This window comes from Canis lupus, chromosome 4, assembly GCF_048164855.1.
Source record: "Canis lupus baileyi chromosome 4, mCanLup2.hap1, whole genome shotgun sequence".
NCBI classification, from domain to species: Eukaryota; Metazoa; Chordata; class Mammalia; order Carnivora; family Canidae; genus Canis; species Canis lupus.
In genome coordinates, this window is record NC_132841.1 from 10,670,347 (window position 1) to 10,693,191 (window position 22,845).

General features: G+C 40.8%; 1 protein-coding gene across 1 annotated transcript in view; it reads left to right on the forward strand.

Annotated features, from left to right (window-relative positions):
* ABCB10 (ATP binding cassette subfamily B member 10) overlaps window positions 1-22,845 on the forward strand; it is a 35,717-nt gene that overhangs the window by 4,288 nt on the left and 8,584 nt on the right. Inside the window, exons 2-9 of the mRNA XM_072822892.1 lie at window positions 6,095-6,295; window positions 7,398-7,600; window positions 11,351-11,485; window positions 12,483-12,629; window positions 13,621-13,756; window positions 18,324-18,419; window positions 19,588-19,797; window positions 22,240-22,319. Coding sequence (XP_072678993.1) covers window positions 6,095-6,295; window positions 7,398-7,600; window positions 11,351-11,485; window positions 12,483-12,629; window positions 13,621-13,756; window positions 18,324-18,419; window positions 19,588-19,797; window positions 22,240-22,319 — 1,208 coding nt within the window. The remainder of the gene's footprint in view (window positions 1-6,094; window positions 6,296-7,397; window positions 7,601-11,350; window positions 11,486-12,482; window positions 12,630-13,620; window positions 13,757-18,323; window positions 18,420-19,587; window positions 19,798-22,239; window positions 22,320-22,845) is intronic.

Below are 22,845 nucleotides of genomic sequence, written 5' to 3' on the forward strand. Positions count from 1 at the left end.
TTTCAGAGAAAACATGAACATTCTGTAGCTGTGCTATGAAATGTGTTAGAATTCATTTAAGCAGAGAATGCATGCCATATTTTAAAAGAACTTGGGATGAAAAAAAGTAGAACTCATTATTATTTTTATGTTGATTACAGGTAAATTAATATTTTGGATCAAATCTGTTGCTAAAATTCATCTTCCCCACTCCCCCTTACCCTTTTAATGTGGCAGTTAGAAGATTTAAAAGTACATAGGTGTCTACTGAACAGGGAGTGCTGGAGTTAAGGGCAGGACTCCCACTATTGCAGATATGGCACAGATGCCTCAGTCTCCAGCACATGCTGACCGTCTGGAAGATCTTTATTCTACAGATTAGGTGTCCATCCACCTGAGCAGTTCTCTAAACTCTGCTAGCCTGCCAGCCCCTGATGTTTTCATCCCTTCCCCAGCCAGCTTAGATGCCAGGTTTCTTCACCTCTCCCTTTACCTTGAAATATTCTCACCTCCTTTGTGCCCTATAATACCCACCTGTGTCCTTGGAGGTATCTCCTAGGCACCTGAAAACTCAACATGTCCAAAAACCAAAGTACCCTTCTCCCCAAAGCTACCTTTTCTGCTCCGTCACTTCTCTCAGAGAGTGGGCTGCTGTGTCCTTTGTCAAAGCTGGAGACATTCTTGGTTCCTCGTAATGACAACAGTAATACCTAACTATTGTACTAGATACTGGGCCTTGTATCAGATGCCTTACTTATACATACTTAATTTACTTCTTATAATATTTTTGTAAAGGAAATATGACTTTTATTGCCATATTATAAAGAAACTGAGGCACAGAGAGGTTGAGTGACTCACTGGAAGTCAAACAGCTAGATGGCAGAGTGAGGTCCATTTTAAAACCTACCCTCTTAACATGCTCCCCCAATCCAGCCAATCCTCAGGTCCTAAGAGTCTAGTTCTTAAAAACATCTGCAGTCTTTGACACCTTCCTTGTCCTCTCCGCCCCTACCCTAATTCCCTCCAGTCCCTCTTGCGTGGAGCAGGGGAACAGAATATTCTAACCAGTCTCTGTAGTCATGATGGCCTCTAGTTCTCCCCTCTCACTCTGCAGCCAGAGTGGATCATTTAAAATGTACAGTTGACTATAGCACTACCTACCCTAAAGCCCTCTTAGCCTGCCATTCTGCTAATTCCCCATTTCAGTGTATAATATAGAACCCACTCTTTCCCCACTTTATTTCTCAATACTTCTTCCTTTGCACCATGAGGTCCCTGTCCTAGCTCTGTCCTCTGACCATCAGGCAGGTACAGCTAACCCCAGGGTCATTCCAGGATTAAAGATGAAGCACAAAAATGAGACCCCACCACTGTCTGAAGCATTTAATGGGCATTATCTCCTTCAATCCTCCCCAAACCCCTCTTACCCACCTTATTTCAAAGGAAACTCAAGCACAGAGAGGTGAGGGAGCTTGCCCAAGTTCACCCAGTTCATATAGTACAGAACTGCACTGAAAGAAAGACTTCCTCATTGTACTACACTACATTACAAGCAGAGAAAAGGACAGCAGCCTGGGGTTTGGGACAGGCCAGGAAGCAGAAAGGCTCCTGCCTGATGGTCAGAGGAATCATTAAAATATTGGCACCGTGTCTATTAGGTGGTGGGCATGCTTCTTCCACCTAACCCAAACCTGTTTTTTCATAAGCTAACTCTGTATTTTAGGGTTTTTTCCCTCCTTCTTTTGAAGACTATTTCTTTAACTTTTTGGATGCCATAATTCAGTAGAATGAAGATAACAAACCTGAAGATATCTGTCAAGAGATACATAACAGTGGCTGAGGTCCCATTAGCAAGGATAGGAACAAGCAAGAGGCTTAACCATGGAGAAAAGTTGGAGAAGGACTTCAGAAGGATTGTAGTATAGTCAGCATGTTGGGTTTAGGGAGGAATCTGAAATGACAGGGTGCAAGTCTAAATTATTCATTAATGTCTTAAGACAGTGATATGTAGTAAAACCTGCATTAACAAGAATCCATCTAACTGAAATCTAAAAAAAAAAAAAAAGCCTTTATTTTACTTTTGTCTACATTCAGTTTGTAGGAAAAGGACACAAATGGCAATAAAACAAATGGATGATATATATATATATATATATATATATATATATATATATAAAATATAAAAATATATATATTTTTTTTAATTAAAAGGCAAAGGGGGATATCCTGGAATGAGTTTGGATTCAACTAAATTCCTTTTTATGATCATTATCATTACTGTGTAAGAACTAGTGTTCAGAATCAAAATCATAGGGCATTTCATTCACTAACTACAGATTCTAATCTGGAATAAAAACTTTAAATTAGAAGATTGGAGGAGAGAGGGAGAAATGGACCCTTCTAGCACCTTGCATACGTTATACTCTTGGAAGCATTTCCCAGAGTGAAAGAACAGCCTGGAGAGACTAGCAACTGGTGAAAGATGAAGCAGAAAGGTTTCTCAAGTTAATCCCTTGTTCCCCAGGACACCTTCCCCTGGAGCATGCCAAATCACCACAGTTGTGTTATGCTGAATGCCGGGTGAGATGTTCTGCATACCTGTGGGTTTCAGTCCCTCTGGGCCCTGTCATCAGGAGCATGGCATTTCAAAATAAGACCCCAGCTCTGACTCTTGGCCAGGTTCACGTTTTTTGGTTATATTGTGATATTGGGATTTTAAACCAGACACAGGAACTTTGTGGCTCTGTGCAAGGAGTTGTTTCTGTTTGGATTTTCTGAGGTGCCAGATCTTAAAGTTCCTCTTTAGGCTACTGAGTAACTTTGGTCTTATACACTTTTGTGCCTTCTTTACCAAAGTTCAATTTATTTGTTCATTCATTCGACAAATGTTTATTGAACTTTTACTATGTGTCTCTGGGGTGGGGATATAGCAGTGAACAAAGCAGACAAAAATCTTTATGTCCTGGGGCACCTGGCTAGCTCAGTCAGAAGAACATGTGACTCTTGATCTCAGGCTTGTAAGTTCAAGCCCCACCTTGGGTGTAGAGATTACTTAAAAATAAATTACTCTTTAAAAAAAAAATTTAATTTATTTATTTATTTAACAGAGAGAGAGAGAGAGAGTAAGCACACACACAAGCAAGAGAGCGTGGTAGACAGAGGGAGTGAGAAAAGCAGGCTCTCCCCTCCCTGAGCAAAGAGCCCAACTTGGGGCTCGATCCCAGGACCCCAGGTTCATGACCTGAGCCAAAGGCAGACACTTAACTAACTGAGCCACCCAGGTGCCCCTAAAAATAAATTCTTAAAATCTTTTATGTCCTAATGGAAAAATAGACAATAAACAAGTGAAACATTTAGAATGCCAGAGGTGGGGGGTGCTAGGAGAAAAATGAAGAGGGAATGAGGCAGCCAGTATTGAGTATCTATAGTTTAAATAAGGTTGTGAGAAGGCCTCGAGAAAGGAAAAGAGTGATTATGTGAAATACTCCCTATTTAAAAGGCTCTCATTCTTCCTAGAGCTCTGCTCTATACTCTTTTTTTTTAATATAAAAATACTTTATTTGCTCTATACTTTTTTTAATATAAAAAATAATTTTAAAAAAGATTTATTTATTTATTCATGAGAGACACAGACTGAGAGAGAGGCAGAGACCCAGGCAGAGGGAGAAGCAGGCTCCTCACAGGGAGCCTGATGCAGGACTCGATCCCGGATCCTGGGATCACAACCCCGAGCTGAAAGCAGGCACCCAACCACTTAGCCACCCAGGTGTCCCTAAAAAATACTTTTTTAATTGAAGTATAGTTGATGTACAATGTTATATTAGTTTCAGGTGCATAATATATTGAATCATCAATTCTGTTACTCAGTGCTCACCACAATAAGTATAGTCACCATCTGTCACCAAACAGCATTTAGTACTTTATTACTGACTATATTCCCTATGCTGTGCTTTTTATCTCTGTGACTTATTTATTTTATAACGGGAAGATTGTACCTCTTAATCTCCTTTATCTAATTCTCAATATTTCCTCCCACTTTGCCTCTGGCAACTACCAGTTTATTCTCTATATTTAAGAGTCTAAGATTTTTTGTTTGTTCCATTGTTTTATTTTTTATATTCCACATATAAGTGAAATCACATGATTTCACATGATTTTTATATTCCACATAAAAGTGAAATCACTTTTCCCACAGCTTCACTTTCTTTGATTTATCTTGCTTAGCATAATAGCCTCTAGGTCCATCCATCTTATAGCAAATAGAAAGCTCTCATTCTTTTTTATGGCTTAAGTAATAGTCCACTGTGTGTGTACCACATTATCCATTCATCTATGGGTGGATACTTGAGTTGTTTTCATATTTTACTATTGTAAGTAATACAATCTACACTCTTTTTATTAAGGTTACATAAAACTAATACCTTTAACTGCAGTATTAGTATTAGGTAAAACACAAAGAGAAGTACCTATTGTTAGGAGAGTGTGAGAGCTCCCATCTCCCAGGGCTCAGTCCACATAGTATTCATCTAGGAGCCTTCTTATTGAATCTGTAATGGTGGCACTAGCTGGGTTCCTAATAGAATCAAACTCAAAAGGTATGTAGTGGTATGTACAGTGCCCCCAATCACCCCAATCTTTTTTTTCTAAGATTTTATTTATTTAATTTAAGGAAAGAGAGAGAATAGAGGGAAAAGCAGAGGGAGGGGGACAAGCAGACTCCCCACCAAGTGCAGAGCCCGACGCAGGGCTTGATCTTACCATCCTGAGATCATGACCTGAGCCAAAACCAAGAGTCGGATGCTTAAGCCACTCCCCAACCCCAGTCTTAAAAAGGAACTACTGTTACTTGTTTCTTATTATTTTCCGGGAGATGTTTTGTATGTATATGAACTTAAAAGCCAACAAGCAAATGTTAACACTTGTGTCCTGGGCTGTTTTCACTAACAGTGTATCTTGGTGACCTCAATACCTGGAAAATTGCTTCATTCTTCTTAATGACTGTGTAATACTCATAAAATAAATGTTCCTTAATTGATTTAACTTGTTCTCCATTGGCAGTTGTTTGCATGCTTTGAGTCTTTTGCTGATACAAGTAATGCTGTAGTGAACATCCTCAGACGTGCCTGTTTTGCATACATATATGGGAGTATATGTATAAGTTAAAATCTTAGAGGTAGAATTATTGTATCAAAGGGAATACACATTCATATTTTAACCAATATGATCACATTACTCTCCATTGCAGTCGCACCACTTTTGCACACCCACTAACAGTATAAATGCTTCTTTTCCCACAGCTTCACCAACATGGTGTGCTATTGAACTCTTTGATCCTTGCCAATCTGATATATGAAAACTGGTTTATCTTTGTAGTGAAAATTGCATTCCTCTTGCTATGAATGCACTTACTTACCTGGGGTATGTGTTGTTCCTAATTGGATTTTCTCAATATTTTCCTTTTTGATAAGACTCTGTCTCCCTGTTTTTTAGATGTGTGAACAATTATGTTATTATGTATTTCTATATCATGCTGGTATTCTGGTGCTTTATTCCCAAAGCAATAAGATTAAGAAGGAACATATCACATGTGTAATGGATGCCAGTAACAGTATACTATTTCAATACTTTAGATAACCTTTGGAAATAGTACACATAATCAAGAGCTTTACCTGCATTGTTTGATCTTCAAGCAAAGACACAGATGCCAGGGAATGACAATGTATAGCGTGAACGTTGGAAAAATGTCCTCTGAGCTGAACACCCAGATCAAGAGGCAGGAAGGGAGGCCAGAATGGATCTTCAGATTGTCATAGTTAACTCTTGGTTATTTCTGGCAAGGAAGATATAATCAGACCTGAGTAAAGTAAAAGTCATTCTGCCTGGATACTTGGGTAGGATCAGTCCCTCCCTACAGTCACCCTACTTCTTCTGTCCCTAGGACCCCCTGGGTTCTTGCCTTTAGTCAAGGGTCCAGGAGCATGAAAGGAAGGAAACTCCCAGCACCTGAGAGCAGCACCTGCTCTGAACAGCAGCTCAGGGAAATAAGCTTGGTAAAGTTGCCATCCTGCCCCTTGCTGAAGTGCTCACGGACCTGAAGCTGCTTGTGTTTTTCTAGCTGCAGTTGGGTTTCTGGCCATGTCCAGTGTCATCACCATGTCTGCTCCTTTCTTCCTGGGAAAGATCATCGATGTCATTTACACAAACCCCACTGTGGACTACGGCTCTAACCTGACACACCTCTGCCTGGTGCTCAGCGGCGTGTTCCTGTGTGGTGCTGCTGCCAACGCAGTTCGCATCTACCTCATGCAGACTTCAGGTAAAAAGGCCCTCATTTTGAGAAAATGAGTGAAAATATCAGTAAGGGTGACAAAACATGAGAGACACCTAACTCTGGGAAACGAACAAAGGGTAGTGGAAAGGGAGGTGGATGGGAGGTTGGGGTGACTGGGTGATGGGCACTGAGGGGTCACTTGGCGGAATGAGCACTGGATGTTATGCTATATGTTGACAAATTGAACTCTAATTAAAAGAAAAAAATATATATCCCTCATTTTGCGCGAGCAAGGCATTCCAGAGGACTTGTAGTGGGGTCACATGGGGTTGTTCAGGTGTGAGCTTCATGTGCTCCAGGATGTCTGTTCCTCTTTTTCTACCCCTTGTTCAGCAGGGACAAAGCCCCAAGTGTGGCCAGATGGGCCCATGAGTTGTTTTAGATCAAGCACTCTCTTCACAACTGTCTTTGTACATGAACTGAAGTGAGGGAAACAGCCTATCTTATGGAAGGTTTGAGAACGTGGTCCGTAGTCGGAGGGCTGGAGTTCTGAGCCTCCTCCAGGGACCTGTGGAAACCTTATCAGCTCTGTGTTTGTATTTCCCTTTCAGTAGGCAGTGGGGTGATGAGTTTTTACAGTATTTCCCTGATGAGGCCTGGTTGTTAACAGGTGGGCAACTACCACAATAATCACAGAGCCCAGGATGCCCGACTCTAAATCGCTGCTCATTATTTAGCTAATAAAATACTCTGCAGATAATTAACCAGTTCTTGCCATTTGAAAGATCAATACAAAAAAGCATTGCCAAGGAGGAACAAAATTAGCTTTTGAGAATTTAATGTAGTAAAGCTTATTTGTAAATAATACTTTTTAAACATCTCTCAGAGATATTGTATTTTATCACTGCATCCTGTTCTCCACATCAACAGTCTGTGTATGGTTACTAAGAGAAAATTAGTGCTTGTTACTGGTGCATGCATGTCAGTATGCCAGGGCTCAGGTGAGTCTGTTCCCATCAGATGGATGCAGGGTGCCAGACATGCCTCAGAGGGTGCAGTGCTCAGAAGAGGTTGATGACCTCTGGCCAACCTGGTGCCCATTAGGTGGCTACACCCAAGCTGATACCATTCCTGTTTGCTTTTGCAGGTCAGCGTATTGTGAATAGGTTGAGAACTTCATTATTCTCCTCTGTTCTGAGGCAAGAGGTTGCTTTCTTTGACAAGACTCGCACAGGAGAATTGATTAACCGCCTCTCGTCAGACACCGCACTGCTAGGGCGTTCAGTGACGGAAAACCTCTCGGATGGGCTCAGGGCTGGGGCCCAGGCTTCTGTTGGCATTGGCATGATGGTATGTTGGCCTGGCTTGTGCTGGTACCTTCTAGTTAGGGCTTTGGCCTGTGCCAGGCCTCTCAGTCATGAGATGAACTCAAGTTGAGCTGTTCTTATCACCTTGTAAGCCAAAAGTGCTATCACAGTCTGCAGGGACATGGAGATGGCGTCTTCCTTTGGGACCTCCTGCAACTTTTGTTTCTCCAGAATGACTTTCTGGAGAGTGGACAAGAGAGTGGACCATTTAGAAGAGATTACATGGTTGCCTGGATTTTCTAAGAATGTGTGAATGAATGTTGCAGAAAAGAGCAACAGGTGGAAGGAGCCCTTTGGGTTAGAGGAAAGATTGTAAGTTACATTCTCTCCTTGCCCGGCAAAAAGGCAGTGCCATCTTGACAAGACCAGAGGATCATTTCCTTTCCTCTTCTTGTAAGGAGGAGGACAAATGCCATCTTTCTATACACAGAAGTATATCTATATTCCATTGAAGTGAACTCTCTCTACCCCCACAGCCTCTTTCCTGCCTTAGCTGGGTGGCTAGAGCACTGTCATCTCTGCTTGCTTCACTTCTTCAAACCACGTTTTTCTCTTCAGACCTGTACTGCTGGCCAGTAGAAATGTAATGCAAGCCACATAGGTAATTTTTAATTTTCTAATAGCCATACTTTAAAAATCAAAAAGAAAGATGAGGTGAAAAAAAACAAAAACAAAAAAAGAAAGATGAGGTGAGATGTTTTTTTTTTTTTAAAGATTTTATTTATTTATTCATGAGAGACACAGAGAGGGAGGCAGAGACACAGGCAGAGGGAGAAGCAGGCTACCTGTGGGGAGCCTGATGCGGGACTCAATCCCGGGACTCCGGGATCATGCTCTGAGCCAAAGGCAGACGCTCAACTCCTGAGCTACCCAGGGGAGGTGAGATTATTTTAATAATACATTTTACTTAACCCAATATAAACAAAGTATCATCAGTTCAACATGTTATTTACATAAAAATTATTAATCTGATAGTTAATATGATTTTTTTCATATTAAGATTTCAAAATCCAATGTGCCTTTTATATTTAATGGAACATCTCAATCCAGATTGGAAATATTTCATCTACATTTAGATTTATAAACTTTGCCACTGAAAAAATAGATTTACATACCAGATTTTCCAGACATCTAAAACTTAACCAATAACTAAATAGAATATTCGTTTTTAAGTTTAAATTTTAATTAAAACTAAACAAATTTAAGAATTTAGTTTCTCAGTTACACTAGCTACTTTTGATGTGCTCAGTAGCTATGTGACCATTATCATTTTAAGCAGTGCAATTCCAGATCCCTAGAATAAGGACTGTAATTAATCCCATATCCCAAGTGGAATAGCTTGGGCTTATGTCCTCTTTGCTTTCCACGTAGCACTCAATCCGGAGCAGAAGGACGTGTGCCAGACCGAGCTGGTAAGATCTGATTATGAAATGGAAAACTGCTTTTGTTTTCCCAGCCAAGAGAGAAGCCAAACTCTGGAAGAAGACCCACCCTGCACTAAAGCACCATTTCTAATATTTCTAAATATTGATCATTCTGGGGCTCAGGATGAGTTTGGAACCTCTTTTTGTAACAGTTTCAGACAGTTCAGTATAAGTCTCATAGCTAATCAGAAGGAGCCTTAGTTCGCTCAGGCTGCCATAACAAAGTATTAAAGAGTGGAGACTTAACCAACAGAGATTTATTTCTTACAGTTAAAGAGGTTGGAGTCCAAGGTCAAGGTGCTGGCAAAGTTGGTTCATTGTGAGGCCTCTTCTCTTGGCTTGTAGGTGGCTGCCATCTTGACATATGCTCACATGGCCTTTCCCCAGTGCTTGTGTGAAGAATGCAGGTTCTTTGGTGTCTCTTCTTTTAAGGACACTGATCCTATCAAGGCCCCACCATATGACCTCATTTCACCGTAATTACTTCCTTAGAGACCCCATCTCTAAATACAGCCAGACTGGATGGAGTTAAGGCTTCAGCATGTGAATTTGGGGGGACAGACATTCAGCCCATACAGGGCTTTATGATGTGGCATCACCTGGTCTTTAGCCCTGGAAGAACAAAAAGTATTCTTTGTTTCTCACAAACTCCCTGGACCTGATTTATGATTAGCCTGCTAATAAGAACCTAATAATGTCTATACCATACTGCAAGTTTAGTAACTTAAGTCATGGGATCTTCCTTCTTAGGTTAAGATGTGTGTTCCTACTATTCTAACACTCCTTTTTGGTGACAAGATCCCTTCAGAAAGTTATTACTAAACATGGAATCAAAGCACACAGAGGTGGGTGGTTCTGAGACAGTCTACCCAGGAGTTCTGATGCACGTTTCTACCCTACCGCAGAGGACACCACATGCAGATGGTTTGCTTGAGCTCTGTTCTATTTGAGCACCAGAACCAGCAGGCCTACCCTAATTGAGTCACTGCCTCTGCATGTACCCTGCTGGACTGCATGACTTGTCTGCTCAAGGTGGATCATTGCATAAATTGAAAGTACCAAGCTCATTTCTGCTTCAGGGCCTTTGTGCACTTGCTTTTCCAAGACCCTTTTACATCTGAAATTGTCCTCTCTCTTACCCATTTTCTACCTAGGTCTCACCTTGGATAAAACTCCACATGGGTCAGGTATCTTTCAGGTGCCTGGAATAGCATGTGCTGTGTGTAGGCATTCAGTAACAAGCTGTTGAATAAGTAAATGAGTGAATGATTGGTTGATCCATCTATTACTGCACATTTCAGTCTGCAACTTTTCCTCAGTTTTTCAATAATCAGCTTTATGCTGATTATACTATTTTCTGTACAAATGAGATTTGACAGATTTAATAATTTGTTGAAGAGATGCTAGGGCCATTTAAAATCCAATCACTAGATTACAGGGTTGACAGGAAAACCCACTATGTTATTTCTATAGAAGTTGATTATTTCCTCTTTCAGTAACTCCAGTTGTTAGAAATTCCTTATGTTGAGTCCATGTCCATCCTGCTGAGACTTCATTCCTCTGAGCCATGGAAACAGCTCCAACTCTCTTTTCACTTGTTAGTTATGCCTCTCTACTGAGTCCTCTTTCATCTGTCATTTGATATGGGTGTCTTTGCCATCTTGATCATTTCAATGAGACACGTGGCCCTGGTTGTTCAGTGCCTTCAAGGGGATCCAGACTTGAATACGGAAGTCATGGTGTGGTCTGGTCAGTTTGGAGCAGCCTGGGCCTCCTTCCTTTACTCCTGGCCTGTCTTCCTCTGCTCTGTGGTCGAACAGGGTGGTCTGCTGTATGCAGCACTGTGTCAGCAACAGTACAGCACTGGAGGGTAAAAATCCTTCCATCCTTTCTTCAACAGCTCTGTCACATTACCCCTGTGTGGTATGCTGAGTTCTCATGGAGTTTTATGAAGATGTAGATGTCCAAAAAGTTCTACCAAACAGGATGTACAACTTTGAGACAGCACCTTCAAACTTGCCTACTAATTTATTTTTTTTTTTTAAGATTTTATTTATTTATTCATGAGAGACACAAGAGAGGAGAGGCAGAGACACAGGCAGAGGGAGAAGCAGGCTCTATGCAGGGAGCCCGACACAGGACTCAATCCCGGGTCTCCAGGATCATGCCCTGGGCTGAAGGCGGTGCCAAACCACTGAACCACCCGGGCTGCCGTTGCCTACTAATTTAAATACATACCCTGATAAGAGGTAACGAGAATATCTTGCTCTTCTGTGTAACAAACCCCTTTTGGCTTTTGTTTTTTACAGTTTTTTGTGTCACCGAATCTGGCCACTTTTGTTTTGAGTGTGGTGCCTCCAGTATCCATACTTGCTGTGATTTATGGACGTTACCTACGGAAACTAACCAAAGTCACACAGGATTCCCTAGCACAAGCCACTCAGGTAAAGGCCCCTCCCCTGTGTGGTCTCCACTAGAACAAGCTCAGAGCCAAGGACTTGCAGGCAGACCCTAAGAAATGGACTTGGGCTTTTCAAAAAAAGTACTTACTTTTCCTTAAGTTAGTCCTCAAGGTCTTAGAAGCCTAAGATGCTCTCTGCCTTCTAGACTAGATGACTACCCATACCTTGGTATAGATCTCACTTGGCTGAACACTGTATGAATTCCTTAGTTCTTTACCATCACTATTTCCTAGAAGATGAAAAAGCTAATTATATTTTAAAAATAGTTTCTGCATAACAATCTGTCCTTCATTAATTAATAAGTAAAGCTTTGCAATGCTATCCAATATCGTATTTTTTTTAAGATTTTATTTATTTATTTGAGACAGAGAGAGAGAGAACACAAGTAGGGAGGAGGGTCAGAGGGAGAGGGAGAATCAAGTTCCCCACTGAGTGGGGAGCCTGATGTGGGGCTCTGTCCCAGGACCCCAATATTTATAAGACCTGAGGGGAAGGCAGACATTTCACTGACTGACCCACCCAGGAACCCCCAATATTGTATTTATTAAAAATTAAAAATAACTGTTGCATTTTCATGTTACAAAAACCATGCATGTTTGTAATTGAAAATTTGAAAATATAAAGAAAAAAATAACATATATAACCCTGTCTCTCAGAATGAATCTTATTAACATTTTAGAGTCCTTTTTAATCTATCTTTTTTCTCTGCATAAAAATATATTTCAGTGTCCTGAACTTAGCCCTCCTGTTTGCCTTTTTCTCTACATATGTATGATGTGTGTATGTATAAATATTTGTTTCCAAAAATAGGATTGTTCATACACTATGCTTTGTAACCTATGTCTGATTTAGTCATGTATCATGCATGAGCAGCTTTCTGCTGATAGTGCCTTAAAAATGAGAGACCCATTTTAACTTGCCTGTAGAAATCTTGTAATGTGACATTCCTCCCCTTGAAACGTATTTATTATTCTCCTAGCTAGCTGAGGAACGTATTGGAAATATAAGAACTGTTCGAGCTTTTGGGAAAGAAATGACTGAAATAGAGAAATACACCAGCAAAGTGGACTGTGTGATGCACTTAGCAAGGAAAGAGGCATTTGCTCGGGCTGGCTTCTTTGGAGCAGTAAGTAGATGATTTTGAAAAGTGCAAAGGATGGATGTTATGACTGAAAGACATTTGTATTCTGTGACTTTGCCATAAGTAGAAAATAATTCTATTCCACTTCAAGACTAGGCGTGAGCATTCATAAACTGTTTCTGTGAAAGAAGAGAAAAACTGCTACATGTAACAAAAAACAGTGGGTGGTAAGACCGAAACAGTGTGGGATCAGACAGCTTCCTGGTGTGGCCCAGACCACCTGTATCCACTTCACCTGGGAACTGGCTGGACACTCCAGACCTACGAATCAGAACCTCTGGGCTGGGGGCCAGCAATCTGTTTTAACAGGCCTCCGGGTCATTCTGATGCAGGCAGTGTGAGACCCACAGAGTATTAACCAAAATAACTTCAGTGTATTTCAAGAAAGAAGTATGACAAAATTGATCACATTGGTCACAACTCAAATACAACACAATTAGATAATCACCCTGAAGGGAAATCCATAGCATGTTCAAGTTGGAAAGAACTTCAGGTGATTCAATAATTATCATGATTTAGGGACACAGAGGCCCAGATAAGGCAGCACTGACCAGGGACCACACACCTAACATCACTCAAGGCAGTTCAGAGAGATAGGATTCCATCTTCTTATCCAGCTTTGCTGGGGGTGTCAAATTAGAATATATAAACACATACATTAGCTATGTATTCGTCTTCTCCTTAGAGAGGGAGTTCTTAATATTGTTTTTTCCTTTGCAAACTGAATTGATTGAATAAAATAGGAATCTGGTGGGTGACTCAGCTTCTAGGTTTTCATGTTGATGAGATTATTTCCTTCAATACTGCACTATGTCAGAAGTATTTTTGTATTTGAAATTCAGATAAAAACTTACTATTTTGGAAAAATCTTGTTGTGATAGTTAAATGCAAAAAAGGAAATTATAGGCCATGCTAATCCTTCTAGCGTTTAGGTCTCTGGTTCCCACCTGACATCTCTGTTTTCTTCATCTGACAGACAGGGCTCTCCGGGAACCTGATCGTGCTTTCTGTCCTGTACAAAGGAGGGCTGCTGATGGGCAGCGCCCACATGACCGTGGGTGAACTCTCGTCCTTCCTAATGTATGCTTTCTGGGTTGGATTAAGCATTGGAGGTACATAATTTAAATAGGCTTGGGCGTTACAAATTAAAAATCAGGTTATTGTTTCTGAAATAAAAATTTAACTTTCCCATTACATCACCTCTCATCCATTAACTTCAATTGAAAAAACATTTCCTAGAATGTTAGTCCAACTTGACTTTGAAAGAAGAAATAAAGATATGAATGTGATCTTTCCATGAGGCGAGCAGTTCCTTAGCTAGGATATTGAGGATTTTTACAGGCCTCTGTGGCTCACTGAGCTCAGGGTCATACTGGAGCCATATTTTCCAACTTGCATGTTCAGACAGCATGTTTGCTTTGGCCCTAGAATGTGAGGAGGAGGAAGGACAGTGACAAACAGGTGTGTACACAAAACCCACAGTCCTGTGGTAGTGGTTGTTTCACGACTGACAAATCACTAGGGAATAAAACTCCCTTTGTACAAAGTCAACCACATTCAAAACTGATGAATGGTCATAAAGTATAAATTAGAAAGTACATGGAACAGAGTTGTTTACTTTTATCAGGAATCTCTCAGAGTTCAGCTTTTTTTGTTCATTCCTGGCTAAAGGGAAGCAAGGTCTATGGAGACAAAGCTGTGTGAAATCTGTGAAGTTTTCTTTTCTGTACTTCTCCTACATGCCCAGCCAAAAAGGGGCAAGTGATTTCCTGCTTTTAGTTTCCTTTCTTTGAAAACTGAGATGGAAAGATTAGATAAATAAATAGGTTGAGATTTGATGAATGCAACTCTGGTATCCTGCAGTGTCACCTCAACCCGAGATTTTTATTGTCGGTGTTTAAAGGTAGAATCTTTTCCTTAAACATCTGCAGGCAAGTGAGGATATTTTCTAGACTGAGATTTCCAGAGATCCTGTTAAAATAGCCTGTTAGTTCTGCTGGCTGCTTTTGAAGAAGAACCTGCTTAAGACAGTTCAGGGTGCTGAGTGACTTGAGAAGTGAGTCGGTCTGGGAGGACCTGGTGATGTGCTGTTGCTTTTCTCTCCACCCCTGGGTTGAGCCTGCTGGGCTGCAGGGTCTCACGCCTGGGCGGTCATAGTCCTTCAAGACTTCTGGCCTGCCGCAGAGTAGATTTGCCTGCCCCACGTCCCTTCCCTGTGGCCTCTCTGCCCACATTCCATGCTTGACCACAATCAGCTTTCCTCCCCGGCCTTCCCTAATCTTATGTTTTCTGCCACAAGTTGAATTGATCTTTCTTAGTCTTTCTGCTTCTCCTGCCTGCTTTTCTCCAAACTATTTGACCTGATAGAAGCCATCTCTGTTTTGGTGTGCTCACTGCCTTACTTTTTGTCCTGACAATTCACAACTGTGTCTTGCACAGAAATAGTTTGGAAACACAGTTCTGTCTACTGGGAGTCCGTTACTTCTCTCATTTACGGAAGCTGCCTTTGAGGCTTTGTGCTCAAGGTTTGAGGATAACTTGGCTTTCTGAGCTGCAGGCTATCCCACAACTCTGGTCACTGTCTTGTATGATACCTGCCACTTGGTGATGGAGGGAGGAGAAAAGGTATAGGTAGATGTATAGAGATCTATTACCACACAATTTCCCCACATTTACAACCCACATAACTACATAAGACTATAGGAACTTAATTCAAGAAATTGAGTCGATTTTTAATGTTTTTGTGAAGCTAACTCTTCAAAATAATGAATCTGCTAGCAAGAAATTCTATTTTATTTGTTAAATAAATAAGAATTTTCCAATGTTGTTTTCTGCTTAGAATTTCATAGTGAAAAATAAAAACAAATTCTACTTACGTTCTTTGCTGAGAGAGCATTAGAATTACTGTTTGAAGAAAAGTATGCCTATTTGTTTTGTTCAGAGAATGCACTTACATCTTCCTGCTGAACCCCAATCTCTTGTTTCTTACTTATTTTTATTGAGTTGAAATTCACATAACATAAAATTAACCATTTTAAAGTTTACAATTCAATGGTATTTTGTACATTCACAGTGTTGTATAACCACTACCTCACCTTAGTTCCAAAATATTTTTGTCACCTCAAAAGAAAATCCCATAGTCATTAAGCATCTGTCTCCATATCCCTCCCTCCCTCAGCCCCTGGCACCACAGCTTGCTTTGTGTCTACATGTATTTACTTTAGTCCATATAAATGGAATCATATAATATGTGGCCTGGTATGTTTGGCTTCTTTGACTTAGCCTGATGTTTGCAGAGTTTACCCACACTGTAGCATAGGTTGATACTTTATTACTTTCTCTGACTGAATACTACTACGTTGTATGGATAGACCACATGTTGTTTATCCAGGGCCATTTTGTTTTGTTTCTATTTTCCAGAGTCTAAACTATGTTGAACTATTTCCGACTCCTTCCTGCCTTCCTTTTTTTAATTAATAGAATTTTTTTCGATAAATTCTACACTTGATCTTAGCCAAAAAGCCGAGAAGCGATTCGATAAATTCTAGATTGAGGAGAAAAGTATAGAGTTCCCACATATTCCCTGCTTCTACGCAAGCACAGCCTCCCTCACTATCAACATCTCCCACCACAGTGATACGTTTGTTATGATTGATGAACCAACAGTGACATGTCATTATCACCCCAAGTCCATAATTTATATTATATTCACTGGTGTCGTATATTCTATTCGTGTGGACATGTATCTATCATTACAGTATCACACAGAATCCTTTCATTGCCCTAAAAATCCTCTGTGCTCTCCCTATTCCTTCCTTCCCCTTACATCTCACAACCACTGATCTTTTTACTGTCTCCATAGTTTTGCCTTTTCCAGGATGTCATATAGTTCAGATTGGCATCTTTCATTTAGTAAATAGCATTTAGGGTTCATGTCTTTTCAGGGCTTGATAGCTCATTTCTTTTTAGCACTAATATTTCATTGTCCGATGTACCACAGTTTATTTGTCCATCACATATTGCAGGACCTCTTGGTTATATCCAAGTTTTGGCAATTATAAATAAAGATGCTATACATATCCATGTGCAGGTTTTGGTGTGGACATAAACTTTCACCTTCTCTGGGTAAACGCAAAGGAAATGAGATTGCTGGATCGTACATATGGCAAGAGTATGTTTAGTGTAAGAAATTGCCTTCCAAAGGGGCTGTACCATTTTGCATTTCTGCCAGCAATGAATAAGGATTCCTGATGCTCCACATCCTCACCAGCTTTTTGTGTTGTCAGGATTTTGGAGTTTTGTCATTCTATTGGGTGTGCAGTGGTATCTCACTATTGTTTTATTTGCATTTCCCTGATGACATATGATGTGGACCTATGTATGCTTATTTGTCATCCTTAGTGAGGCCTTTATGTTCAGATCTTTTATCCATTTTTCAGCTGGGTTGTTTGTTTTCATATTGTTGAGTTTTAATGAGTTCTTCTTATATTGTGGTTATCTGTCCTGTATCAGGTATGTCTTTTACAAATATTTTCTCCCAATCTATGGATTGCCTTCTCATTCTTTTTGGAGAGCACAAGTTTTTAATTTTAATGAAGTCAAATATATCAGCTCTTTCTTACATGGATTATATGTTTGGTGGTGTATCTACAAAGTCATCACCAAACCCAAGGTCATTTAGGATTTCTCCTATAGTATCTTTTAAGAGTTTTATAGCTTTGTTTTTACATTTAAGTCTATGATCCATTTTGAGTAATTTTTGTGAAGGATGTGAGGTCTGTGTCTGGATTCTTTTTTTTTTTTTTTTTTTTTTGCATATGTATGAATGTCTAATCGTTCCAGCATCACTTGTTGAAAAAAGTATCCTTTCTTTATTGAATTGCCTTGGCTCACTTGTCAAAGATTAGTTGACTATATTTTTCTGGATCTTTTTCTGCCCAGTGCAATTTTAATTTAACCTGAAGAGTTTAAGCCACTGTATTTTGCCCAAATTTCCACAAATATATGCACAAAAATACCTTTAAAAGAATATGTGAATTGCATTTTTGCAGCATCCTTTCTCAGGGAAAGTGTTACAAGTATATAGTTGATATAGCCTAGTGTACTTGGAGTTTGTTTGCTTTAAAGTCATTAATTAATTCATAGTTCAAAGGTGACTTTAAAAAGAGATTGTTGTAATCTTTAACATTTCCAAATTCCTTTTCAGTTTTTAGTCTAGTAAAAGTTCTCTTTGTTGAGTGCCTGAAACGGGGGGTTTGATTTTGTGGATTGAATTTAAAATGAATATTGGGATGTTTTATATTCCTTTTAAGTAAGCATTATATTTATTTATATGCTATGTTTTTCGACTAGGTAGATTTTCTCTATAACACTGTGGTTTTAATTCAGTGGTTGACTACTATTATGGCTATATGCATTTGTAAATTCCCAATCAAACATTTAATCTTTATTAGAAATCAGTGAAATTGGAGGAGGAGGAGTTGAGGGCAAACAAGGGTATGGGACAGAGAGAATGTTGAATATTCCCTCTGGTTTCCCAGGTTGTGCCTCAAATCCTTTTTTGAAAGTTAACAAATTTTATATTAAAAGCAAATTATTATTACTATTCACATAGAACAAGGAGTAGCAGTTGGTTGCTTCCTGGCATCAGTGATGGTTATGTTTGCTTCTTGTCCTTAGGTCTGAGCTCTTTCTACTCGGAGCTGATGAAAGGGCTGGGTGCTGGGGGACGCCTCTGGGAGCTCCTTGAGAGAGAGCCTGAGCTGCCTTTTAATGGTGGGTCTCCCATGGGTGTGTTCTTTGCTGGGATTAAACAAATGTGGCTTTGGACAGTTAGACCAACTTCCTGCTTTACCTGTGAAGGATAAGCGTGATATAGATGTCATCCCTGCTACACAGCAGAAAAGGGTAATCGGGTATGCAATGAGAGAGGAAGGATGGTGCCAGGCGCTGCTGCGGGGCAGAGGATGGCCCTGGAAGCACGGGGGCTGACCTTACAGTGTGCTGTCCCTGCAGGTGATTCATTACCACCAACAGCAGGAAGGAAACAAGTGCCCCCTGGGGGTGCAAATAGGAGGGGCTTTGGCGAGTCCACCAGATTCATCTTCTGGAGTGATTTTGATGTTGGGGTGGGGGGGTGGGGGGTGGGGGAAGACAGATCGCACAATATAAAAGCCTCTAAATTTCTGGGCTTTGGGGATTGGGCTCCCCAAAGGAATGCTGGTGTTAATTGACTAGAGCCATCTTTATCAATTCCTTTCTTGGAAGCTTGTACTCGGGAGAGCTGTGTGGCCTGGAGCAGTAACCACTCCTCCCTCACTGACTCCCAGGACATTGTTGCTTAGCCTCAGACCATGAGTGAAAGCCCAGTATTCTCTAGTGTGACAGGCTAGAGGAAATAAACCCAGCTGAAAGAGATTGAGCAACTTCTCTCAAGTCATTAGCAAGGCAGTACCAAGCTCTGAAGCTGTTGTGCAAGGCCCTTCCATTTACCATCATTCTCTCAAAATATTTAGAGTAGGTAAGATAAACCCTGGACCTAGGGAACTACAGAGGTAGTGGCACAGAGAGGAAAGGCAATTGGGTTTGAAACCAGACTGTTCCGCAGGTGGAAACTAGCTAAACTAACTCTACTACCTGTCAGCTTGGACAGTTGGTTGTCTCTGAGACAGTGTCCTGTCAGTAAAACTGGAGCAGTTATCTCTGCCTCTTCGAGATGAGAGAATGGATAAACACATATATATAGTGCCTTATACAGAGTGGGTGCAGACCAGGCTCAAGGTAAGCAATAGACAGAGGCTTCTTCCTGCCAGCCCAGGCTCATACTCCAGTACAGCATGGGAACTGTGGTCAGGTCCCATCTGTAGTCAGGCAAATGGGAGAACAGAGTTCTGCTGTCAGCTTGATCTTTGCGTGACGTGACTAATATTCCATCTTGTTTCAGAAGGGGTCATTTTAAACAAGGAGAGCTTCCAGGGCACTTTGGAGTTTAGGAACGTGCATTTTGCCTATCCAGCTCGCCCAGAGGTGCCCATATTCCAGGATTTCAGCCTTTCTATCCCATCAGCATCAGTCACAGCGCTGGTTGGCCCAAGTGGTTCTGGCAAGTCAACAGTGATATCCCTCCTGCTGAGGTTGTATGACCCCATTTCTGGTGAGTGGTTCATCACACTGTGGGGGGAGGACTCTCTAGAACCCTCTACTTGGATGTTCTAAGAGAGGACCAAATTATGCAGAGAGTTTGTAGTATCAGAGTCTTGAAGTGCCAGATGGCCTTTGTGTAAGGGAGTTGTTCCCAGGAAAGAACTCCCTTATACAAAGGTGTCCCTTTTAAATGTACACAGAAGGGATGCCCGGGTGGCTCAGCGGTTGAGCGTCTGCCTTTGGCTCAGGGCATAACCCCAGAGTCCCGGGATCGAGTCCCACATCAGGCTCCCTGCATGGAGCCTGCTTCTCGCTCTGCCTGTGTCTCTGCCTCTCTCTCTGTCTGTGTTTCTCATAACTAAATAAATAAAATCTTAAAAAAAAAAAATAAGTGTATACAGAAGACCTGTCACTCAGTTTGTATATTTCGTGTCCGGCCTCTTCAAGCCCCTGTGACTTCCTGAATTCTGCCTCCACTTGCCCCATGCTGGTGTCTCCTTTGACACCCGCTCTCCCGGGAGAGGACGAGCAAGGCTGCTCCACAGCTACACGATGGCGCCCCATCCCATGTGTGGCTGAGCATCACCGGCCACCACCAGTGGCACTGTGGAGAGGCAGCCACTCAGCTTGTAAAGCTTCTCTGGGAGCCTTCAGGCCACGTCTGCCCATTAGTTGCCCTGTGGCTAGTGTGCAGACAGGTAGTTTGGCAGTTGGTGATTCACTTCTATGTAATTGCTTTATTGAAGCTATTTTGAGGTAGTAGGGATTTTCTTAATGGATTTTTCTTGTTCTGGTATTTTTAACTGAATTATAGCATCTTTTAGAGTTAAGAACCTGTTACTTTATTTCTTTATATTCTTTGTTAATTAAGATATAATTAACATATAACATTGGTTTCAGAAGTGCAACATGATTCACTATATTGTGAATATGATTACATATATTGTGAAATGTCAAGTTAACATCCATCACCATACATAATTATAAAGTTTATATCCTTCTTTATATCAGAGCCTGGAGTAGATAGTCCATATTAATGGATTTAGTTTTGGACTGAGAAAACAATGATGTTTCTTAGCAAGAAAATGACTGTTATTAAAAAAATTTTATTAATTTAAAATCAGTATGTCTTGTGGTCTCTGTATCTGTACTTTTTGGTTAAAACCATGAGAGAGGGCAGCCCAGGTGGCTCAGCAGTTTAGTGCTGCCTTCAGCCTAGGGCCTGATCCTAGAGACCTGGGATCAAGTCCCACGTTGGGCTCCCTGCATGGAGCCTGCTTCTCCCTTCTGCCTGTGTCTCTGCCTCTCTCTCTCTGTGTCTCTCATGAATGAATAAATAAAATCTTAAAAAAAAAAAAAAAAACATGAGAGAGCTGGTTATGTGCCAGATAATTATTTGATTTGCAGATCCTGACCCATAGAGTCACTGACTATATTAAAATGGGTGTTAACTATACTGTTTGCCTCTGGAATCCCTGTTTTGATTCACCCTACTTGCTATAAAACTCTGAATTTAGAAAAAATCCTAGTTAGGTGGATGCAAAGCAAGTCAAAATATGAAGCCTCTAGTTTCTTTCTCATGGTGGATCAATCAAGGAGAAAAGAAACTACATGTAAATTCCAGCCTTGCACAGACTATAGAACCTTTGTACTTTTTAAGTTAAAGACCTTGGGTTGTTGCCAGTTTGTGAAAGTTTACAGCTGGCTTGTATAATTCCATACCACTGACGGAGAAAGCATGGCATTTCTTAGTCACCGTCATGGTCATCCCCAAGCATTATTGAGTTCCCTCTGTGTTACAGAATTAATTCTGTTACCTAGGATCAGAGAATTACATTGGATTGTTTACAAGCTCTGCTATAGTATCAGATTCTTGGTAATAATAATAATGATTCTTTTCCAACTGCATCTATGCAGGAAGGAATATTTGAAGGAGTAATAAAAGAGCTAAAAACGTCACTGGCAGATTTGAATTTCTAGGACAGTTCTCAAAACTTCACCACAGAACCAGGCCTTCACGGTATATGCTGATACTGACAGGGTCAGGAAACTCCAGGGTTGGGCAGCCACTGTCCTCGGTGCCAGCTTCAGAACTGTGCCACCACTGCCCGTATTTATGCCAGCAAGTGGACATCACACTGCTTGCCCCCTTCCATGGACCTTGCTTCCAAATCAGTTTTGCACAAGTGAATCTTCTCGGGAGCCCTGAATAACTCCAGAAAGGAAGTCATTGCAGCAAAGTGAGGAGCTGGATGAGTGAATTAGTGGATGGGCTAGTCAGTAGACAGGGAAATTCCGTGAACTATGTTGATATTAGATTCTGTTTGGAGATTTTGAGTGTACTTTTGATCTTTAAAAGAACTGAATGTGGAATTTTTCCACCAGATCCCTTCTGTGTTTACATTAGTCTTAGCTCCATGACACTCTGTGACTTTCCTCTCCTCTCTACAAGGAACAATCAGTCTTGATGGCCATGATATCCGTCAGCTAAATCCAGTCTGGCTGAGATCCAGGATTGGGACAGTGAGTCAGGTAGGAAGAGAGGCTTCTGTTTTTATTATACTGCCTTTAAAATTTGATTTTATTATTTATTGTTCCTTAGACTTGAACCTCTTAAAAGAGAAGGGATGGAAACTCTCCAGATGTACTAAACTAATCTCAAATGGCATGTTTTTTAAGGTTTGTAAATAGTGCTATATCCTCTTCAGGATATTATTACCTTAAACACTTGAACCAGTTGAAACTGGCTTTTTATCAAAAGCTGGGCGCTAGTGTTACTTTGTAGTGCAAGTAGTCCAGAGGATAGCAAGAAAATGATAGAACTGTTTAGCTTTTACTGACTCTTCCACAATTCCCATTCTCATCACCGGCACAGTGGTCTACTGTTTTACATAATGGGTTTCAGGGATAAGCAAGCAAAGATTATGGCAAGGGCCAGGGTCTCCTTGCAAAGAGGTTGCAGATTTCAAGGCAGAATGTTAGTGTAATATGTCACTTTAATGAGACTGTTTTCATGAGACCATTTGGTGCAGGGAAATTTTGACGCAGCTGTTTATAT